The 8,111-nt window shown below is 37.9% G+C and overlaps 1 protein-coding gene across 1 annotated transcript in view; it reads left to right on the top strand.

Moving 5' to 3' along the window:
* HNRNPA1 (heterogeneous nuclear ribonucleoprotein A1) overlaps positions 1-7,854 on the top strand; it is a 10,058-nt gene extending 2,204 nt beyond the window's left edge. Inside the window, exons 2-13 of the mRNA XM_015818263.1 lie at positions 244-360; positions 743-889; positions 1,442-1,652; positions 1,758-1,850; positions 1,940-2,032; positions 2,277-2,294; positions 2,331-2,387; positions 2,597-2,707; positions 3,745-3,891; positions 4,090-4,152; positions 4,382-7,137; positions 7,722-7,854. Coding sequence (XP_015673749.1) covers positions 244-360; positions 743-889; positions 1,442-1,652; positions 1,758-1,850; positions 1,940-2,032; positions 2,277-2,294; positions 2,331-2,387; positions 2,597-2,707; positions 3,745-3,891; positions 4,090-4,145 — 1,050 coding nt within the window. The 3' untranslated portion in view covers positions 4,146-4,152; positions 4,382-7,137; positions 7,722-7,854. The remainder of the gene's footprint in view (positions 1-243; positions 361-742; positions 890-1,441; positions 1,653-1,757; positions 1,851-1,939; positions 2,033-2,276; positions 2,295-2,330; positions 2,388-2,596; positions 2,708-3,744; positions 3,892-4,089; positions 4,153-4,381; positions 7,138-7,721) is intronic.
* The last annotated feature ends 257 nt before the right edge of the window (positions 7,855-8,111 follow it).

Genomic DNA, 8,111 nt, shown 5'->3' with positions numbered 1-8,111 from the left:
AGCCGGACTGGCCTAAGGGGTATTTTAATTTGGTTTTTAAAATAATTTTAAAAAGAAACGGCCAATAATGAATATTTCATTTTAATCATATTTTAAAATTAGTATTATTGTATTAGTTATCTGTTTTAACTGGCTGTAAGCCGCCCTGAGTCCGTTAGGAGAAGGGCGGGGTATAAATTTGATAAATAATAATAATAAGCTGTGATCATATCCTTCCTAGTGTTGCTTACTTTTCTGTTTCAGTCCCCCAAGGAACCTGAACAGCTGCGAAAACTGTTTATTGGTGGCCTGAGTTTTGAGACAACAGATGAGAGCCTTCGCAATCATTTTGAGCAATGGGGCACACTTACAGATTGTGTGGTAAGTATATGTCACCTTATGTCAAGATGGGTGGCAAACAATTTTAATAAATATCTGTGTCTGAATTAAGATACAGGAAGTATAGAATAGTCAGAAAAAGAAAATCTCCCAACTACTACATTAACTGTTAATGTTGCTTTTAGTATATCACTATTTCCAAGAAAATGGGGTAATTCATTTTTTCTAAATCCAGGGGTGTCAAACTGCCGACCCGCAGGCCGAAACCACATCCACCCCAGCTCCGGCAATGGGGAAAAAGTCGCAATATGTCACATGACGTGGCGAGTTTGACACCCCTGTTCTAAATTAAACATTGCTTGCACCAGGTACATTGCTTGCACTTGTGTATTTTAGAGCAAAAATGTATGTTATTTCTTCTTAGGTAATGAGAGATCCTAATACTAAGCGCTCCAGGGGGTTTGGATTTGTCACTTACTCAACAGTGGAAGAGGTTGATGCTGCCATGAATGCCAGACCACACAAGGTTGATGGTAGAGTTGTTGAACCAAAGAGAGCAGTATCTAGAGAGGTAAGAACCACTGTTGTATGCATAGTCAACTAGTTCAAAATCTTAGCAAAAATGCTGGAAGCCCAAAACATTGCAATCAGGAATCCTACTCAGAACATTGATAATATGGTTGGCTTAACAGTTTATTGCTGCATTAGGCATCTTTGGTTTAAATTTATTTTGTAAATTTTACTGGCTTTTAATTTAAATTGTTTTATTTGTTTTTATGATATTTTGCTATGATCTGTGCATATAAGTTTTCTTAAATAAGTTCTTTTTTAAAAATCATTCATGAATTGCATTTGGGAGAAAAACAGAATTTAGTGTTAATTGCTCCTCCCTTCTATTCTACCAATATGTTGGCTGAGATTTAAATGAATTGCTATTCTGCAGTGCCAGCTTGGAGAAAGCTGCTCTGTAAATTTAGAGTTACAGTATTTTAAAATTTGCAATTTATAGGCTTGACATTTTAAATATGTCTTTAAGATACATCGTGTGTTATTTGACGGTGTGGATAATCACCAAGCAGCCACAAATATTAGATTTTAAAATGTTTTTTTTGTCCTGCCTCAGGATTCCCAGAGACCTGGAGCACATTTGACAGTGAAGAAAATCTTTGTTGGGGGGATTAAGGAAGATACAGAGGAACACCATTTGAGGGATTACTTTGAACAGTATGGCAAAATTGAAGTTATAGAGATAATGACCGATCGTGGCAGTGGCAAAAAAAGAGGATTTGCCTTTGTTACTTTTGATGATCATGACTCTGTGGACAAGATTGTCAGTAAGTATCTTATGTCATGCTTTCAGCTAAGCTTTAACTTGTTCTATTTCCTCTATATGAGGCTTCTACAGAGATTTTGATACCATTTTATCTTTTCATCTCTAGTTCAGAAATACCATACTGTAAATGGGCATAATTGTGAAGTCCGAAAGGCTTTGTCAAAACAGGAAATGGCCAGTGCCTCTTCCAGTCAGCGAGGTAAGTATGCAGTGTAGTAAGGGTGCACTACAGATACAACAAGTGTAATGATATTTTCCAGGAATACTATATATTGTTGTTGTTCATAGGTCGCAGCAGCTCTGGAAGCTTTGGCAGTGGGCGTGGAGGTGGATTTGGCGGTGGTGACAATTTCAGTCGTGGTAGCAACTTTGGAGGCCGTGGTAAGGGTTTTGAAGATTTAAAGTTCATTTTAAGATCTTAATCACAGTAAGGACATCAAGGAATACATTGTTGCATCTTATTAAGATGAATGGGTTTCTTTCTGGGATTGATCGGTGCTTTGGATCTGTGTATCTTTTCTGTATATTTTTTTTTTACACAAATGCCAAACCTGTGTGTGTTAATGACTTATCACACATCTGAAATCAGATCAATGTGCTAATAATTTATTTTTTTTTCCCTCAGGTGGGTTTGGCAGCCGCAGTGGTGGTGGTGGTGGCGGCGGCGGCGGTGGAGGAGGAGGAGGAGGAGGATACGGGGGCAGCGGAGATGGCTATAATGGGTTTGGCAATGATGGTAAGTTCATATAGCTTTTGAAAGTTGCCATTTTTCATAAGCTGCCGTATAGCTACATGTTGATCTATTTTTAGGGTATATGTATCTTTAGTATGGCATACATAAAATAGTTAAAATAGTCTTCATTTTAAATAGAGATTTGTAAAAAATATACATCTATTTTTATGATTGGCAGTGTTTTGCGATTCAGGATCTTATTTGCTTTGTAGGTTATGGAGGCAGTGGCCCTGGATATTCTGGAGGAAGCCGGGGTTATGGTGGCAGTGGAAGCTATGATGGATACAACAACGGAGGGGGCGGCTTTGGTGGTGGCAGTGGGGGTAAATTTCAATTTGATCTTGAGCACCTAAGATTGCTATTTTTGCTGTACTGATAAGGTAATATGGTAGGGAATAAACTGCCAGAGCAAATCAGTGAAGTGCATCAAAGGTGACATCCCTTGATGTTTTGGGTGACATGCCAGCATCTATCTACCAGCACCTTAAACTATTCTCAAAAGCATGTCCCATTCTTCCTTGATTTGCAGAGGCTGCATAAGAATGGCCTGGGTTCTTCAGGACTACCAGAGACCTCATAGCCACCTTAAAAAAAGTTTTTTTTTCTTCAGCAGTAAACACGCACACACATGGGTTCTTGTGCAATTTACAGAGGCTCCAGAAACTGGGAGAGCATGGCCCTCTTGCACAACTTCTAGCGGCCCTGTGAGAATTGGGCCATGGGGCAATTGCACCATTCCCCAAGGGTTGCGCTCCTTAAGGAGCAACACAAATTGGCCTTTTTGAGTGACAGTAGCACCCAGGCCTGCACTTTAGGCTCAATCTCAAGACTGCTGAGTGCTGCTCTTCAGGGTGGCCTAGAGGGGTGGGTGGGTGGGAGAGAATTGTTTCTCATTTGTTTGGTTAAGGGGGGGATGATGTACCAGCAGAGTCAAGTTAGGAAAGTTTTGACATGCCCAGCCTAAATGGTCTAGTGGCTCTTCCAACCTTTTCTATACTCTGCACTCCTAGAACTCTTCTGATATATTCTCGCACCCCTTACCAAAGTTCAAAATAACAGCAACGAATTATGCATATGCACTATAGTTTTGAAAACCCAAGTTTTTGCACCCCCTGGAATGTCATCTCACACTCCCAGGAGGTGTGAGCACCCCCAGTTGGGAACTGAGAATAGCAAAAAAACCACAAATATTTGCTGCCATCTAGTTGTAGTATGAATTTTTGCAGTCTCGTCTATTAGGCTTAGCATGCACCTTCATTTAAACACGCTCGGTATATTTGGGAAATATAGATATGAAGGAATTTCATAAATGAGATACTTGGGGTTTTATAAATTTGCGGATGATTTTTATTCTGTTCAGGAAGCAGCTTTGGAGGTGGAGGAAGCTACAATGATTTTGGCAGTTACAACAACCAGTCTTCAAATTTTGGGCCCATGAAAGGAGGAGGAGGAGGAGGAGGAGGAAACTTTGGAGGGAGGAGCTCTGGCCCTTATGGTGGAAGTGGTGGTAAGTGTATGATCTAATTGACTAGGGAGAAAATGGATCATGTTAATACCTAGTTGAATTCTTGAATGACAGACATGAAAAACTGACGTCAGCCCTCACACTTCTTTCTCTTTATAAAGAGGGTAGGGTTCTGTTCTTTCTAAACAGTTTCCTTTTTTACCTATTCCCGTTTAAGATAACTTATTTTTTTCTTTTTAGGTGGCTATGGGGGCTCTGGTAGTGGCAGTAGCTATGGTGGTGGAAGGCGGTTTTAATTCCTAGGTAAGACTTCCTCCATTTGCTCATGGATAAATGCAGTACTGAATGAATTGTAACAGTAACTCATAATGTAGCTGAGCAAGTTATTGTAGTTTAAGCATATTTGGAAATAAAATGCAGATGTTAAAGCTAATAAATGGATTGGCAATCGGGGGAACAAACTTGATATTGGATTATAGCCTTGAGTCTCAATATGTTTAGATTAACAACTTTATTCCATATTATTCAACAGGAAACAAAGCTTAGCAGGAGAGGAGAGCCAGAGAAGTGACAGGGAAGCTACAGGTTACCACAGTTGTGAACTCAGCCAAACAGAGTTGTGGCAGGGTAGAACTGCCTCATGAAGACATGTGTTAGACAAGCGCTTGTTTGCAAACATCAGGACTGTATTTGTGACTAACTGTATAACAGGATATTTTAGTTTTTTTTGTGTTCTGTGGAAAGTGCAAAGCATTCCAACCAGGGTTTTTATGTAGATTTTCTTTTTCCACACCCATGCTGTTGACTGCGAACTGTAATAGACTGATCATGACGCTGAATAAATGTGTCTTTTTTTTAAAATGTGCTGTGTAAAGTTAGTTTACTGTAAGTTAATGTACATTGATTTTCACTATATGAAAAAAGATTAGCGAAGAGTCAAATAGCAGAGAATGATTCTCAGAATGCCAAGATATTTTTATATTCAAAGCCAAATATATTGATTTTGTATCTTGTTGAACTTCATGAAAAACAAATCACAGAGATTTCCTCAATGAAGAACCACTTCCAAAATGTATTCCTTATTTAAATAAGGACATCATCTTGGTAGCTTGACAATTGTTCTTTCCTGTTTGCTTTTTCAGCTCATGTCTTCCCTTTTTCTGGTTGAGTTTAAAGAGTGACTGAGGCAGGAGATTTTATATGCTGAATTAAGGCAAATAAAAAGATTGGCCATATCAGCATATAGGCATAGCAGCTCAAGAAGCTTGAAATGAGACATTTGGCAATAAGTCACTACTAGAGCCTGCTATGCTTATGACATCTCTAGGCAGTTATCCAGTTGGATCTGAGTTGCCCCAAATAAGTATAAACATTTTATCTGTACTATAGAAATTGCAATTTCTTGGGCTTGACAGCAAGAAAATCAGCTGTCAAAAGCTGGAATTTCCAATAACTCTTGATACCAGATTGTTGTGGCTCACTTGCAGTCTCATTTATATAATAAAAAATAGGAAACAGATTTTACACTGAAGAGACTAGCAAAATACATGACTTTTCATCCACTGCTAGCTGAAGGGATAAATATCTCAAATGTTAACATTTGCTAAAATAGTTAAAAGAGTCACCTTGCTTGTTTGCAGATGGGCAGCAAACAAATGTAATAAATAAAAATGGATAAAAGTATCCCAACTAATGATAGTGGGGGAAGGTCACAAGATCATGTAAGCTAGTTCATATAATTTATATCTGTTAGGCAAAAGTTTTATAAAAATCCACTAGTCTAAATTAAAATTTGACAGTGTGCTCTCTTCTCAAAAGTAGACTAGATTTTGTAATGAGAAGTTCCAACATGAGGAAAAGAGTGAATCTTATGGCACTCTTAAGCTAATCTTGTGGTATTAAAAGTGCCACTAGTTTGAGGCACTTAAAGTAACCTAATGATCCCCAAATTGTTTCATTCTTGTGAGGGAGCCAAAAAGATTCTCATATCTGTTAAAGTTCAGTTGCGTTTTGAAACTCCAGAAATTGTTTCCATTCTATGAAATACATTTCATATATTTTCCCACTTAATGCAACTTACCATACAAAATGGGTACACTGGCTCCTATTTTTTGGTTCCATTAAACATTGCTTGGTAGTATGTTTCTGTTCCACAAAATGGAAGTAGAAATGTACTTAAAAATTGGAGGGTGTAGATATGTCATGGAATTAATTGCATTATACTCTGATCAATTAATCTTGTCAGATTTGAATGCGCCTGTAGCATTTCTTAGTGTCTTATGAAATAAGACAAATGTGTGCTTAAATATGTTTGTGGTTGCAATGGTGCTTGTATATGGTGTGTGTACAAGTGTATTTATATATAAAACGTCTGATTGGTGACTGGTTTAATTTAGAATGAAAATTAATAGTCCTGATGGGTTTTTCCATGGCTGAGTTTGCAGTAGCAGGTGGATCCTGACAAGACCTCAGGATTCACGAAATAATACTCGTTTTTGGCATGGTAGCATAACCACAACAAAGGAGAGCACACCAGGACCCGAAAACTAAGTAGCGTTACAAAACCGGGAGGCATGCAGATCTTTGAGCTACTAGGAACGGCTAGCAAGCATAGCTCCGAATGGCTTCCAGATCAGACGCTACTACAGCTGAGAGTAGACACGTGTTTTGAGTCAAGTGGACAGATAAGCCAGGTGCAGGCTCCTGCTGACTAGAAGGGAGTACTCAGTGACCATCGGAAGGAGTCAGACGAGAGTAAGGATCCTTGCTCTTAGGACTAGCAGAAGGAAGGAAAGGTTATATTACTGTACTGGTAGGTAAGAACAGATTTTACTTACGTCCTATACAGTTTTGTTACCCTACTAAACTTTCTCCAAGACTGAGTTTACCTTGTAAATACCAGTCTAGCTATCTTTTAATTCACCCAGTGCTGTAATATGCAAGCAGTAGATGGACAGAACGTTACTAATTAATATTTTACTGTCACAGGCCTGGCAACATCGCTAATGAAATGTATATTTAATAAAAGTAATGCCTTTTCATCCCTCTTTGCGTGGCCTTGTTGACTTAAAACAATTTTAGCATAACACAGTGCACTGGCTGTGCTGCTATAAAGGCAGAGGAATTTATGGGGGTGGGAATGCTTATATAAAGTATGAATAGGGACTCAATAAAATTGGGCAGTATTTAATTTTTCTTCCCTTTTTATAGGAAAAGAGGAGCTGTCCGGTGCTAAAATGCCTTTCCTAACAGATGGACTGTCTTCGGATTTCCTTTTTCTTTTTAAAGGTAAAAACAATGCTAAATTGTGGGAATAAGTTTACCAAAACAAATGAAATACGCTAACATACAGTAAATGAGTTTGTGCTGTAATTTAACTTGAGAGGCAGATGATAGATGAACTTTTAATGTTTACTGGTAGTCTTTGACTTAAGACTACAATTGAGCCCCAAATTTCTGTTATTAAGTGAGACATTTGTTAAGTGAGTTTCCCCCATTTTATGACCTTTCTTGCCGCAGATTTACTTGTTAAGTAAATTTGACTCCCCCCGTTGGCTTTGCTTGTGAGAACATTGCAAAAGGTGATCGCATGACCTTGGGACACAGCAACGGTCATAACTATGAACTAAGCATCTGAATTTTGATCACATGATCATGGGGATGCTGCAAAGGTCATAACTAAAAGTTACATTTTCAGTGCCGTTGTAACTTTGACCAGGCACTAAACAAACATGTAAGTCAAGGACTACTTGTACTTAACATAGTGGTGAAAGTTAACGTAACTATTAAGAAAAGGGGATTTTTCAAAAGTGCAGCCCCCTCCCTACCATTATGTCTGATCTTAAAATTTATTATTGCTATTTGTCTTGCAGGTCTCTTCAGCTTGATGTACCATAAACCTTTCAAAGAAAGTTACATTGCTACTAGGTAGCTGTACTATAATCTATTGTTACGAATAATGATGGATTTAATATTTAAATCATTTTTTAATAAAAGTTTATTTAATAAACATTTTTTATATAAATTGACTACTTTTTGTGGCTTGTTAACATATCTTCCAATAAGATGTTAGAATGTGTTTCTTAATAGACAAGCTTCTATGATAGCAAATCAGTATTAGTCTGAGGTACAAATGGATTTTTTCGGAAACATTTTCTCTAACAGTGTGAAATCCTAGTTATTTTACTTACAGTATATGTGTGTTCTTATAAATTAGCTTCCCTAAAATGATATAGAAATGCAAGCTTGCAGCTCATGAAGCA

The sequence above is a fragment of the Protobothrops mucrosquamatus genome, unplaced genomic scaffold, assembly GCF_001527695.2.
Source record: "Protobothrops mucrosquamatus isolate PMUCROS unplaced genomic scaffold, P.Mucros_1.0 scaffold710, whole genome shotgun sequence".
Lineage (NCBI taxonomy): Eukaryota > Metazoa > Chordata > Lepidosauria > Squamata > Viperidae > Protobothrops > Protobothrops mucrosquamatus.
The sequence above is the reverse complement of the archived record's forward strand: the minus strand, read 5'-3'. Positions and strand labels throughout refer to the sequence as shown.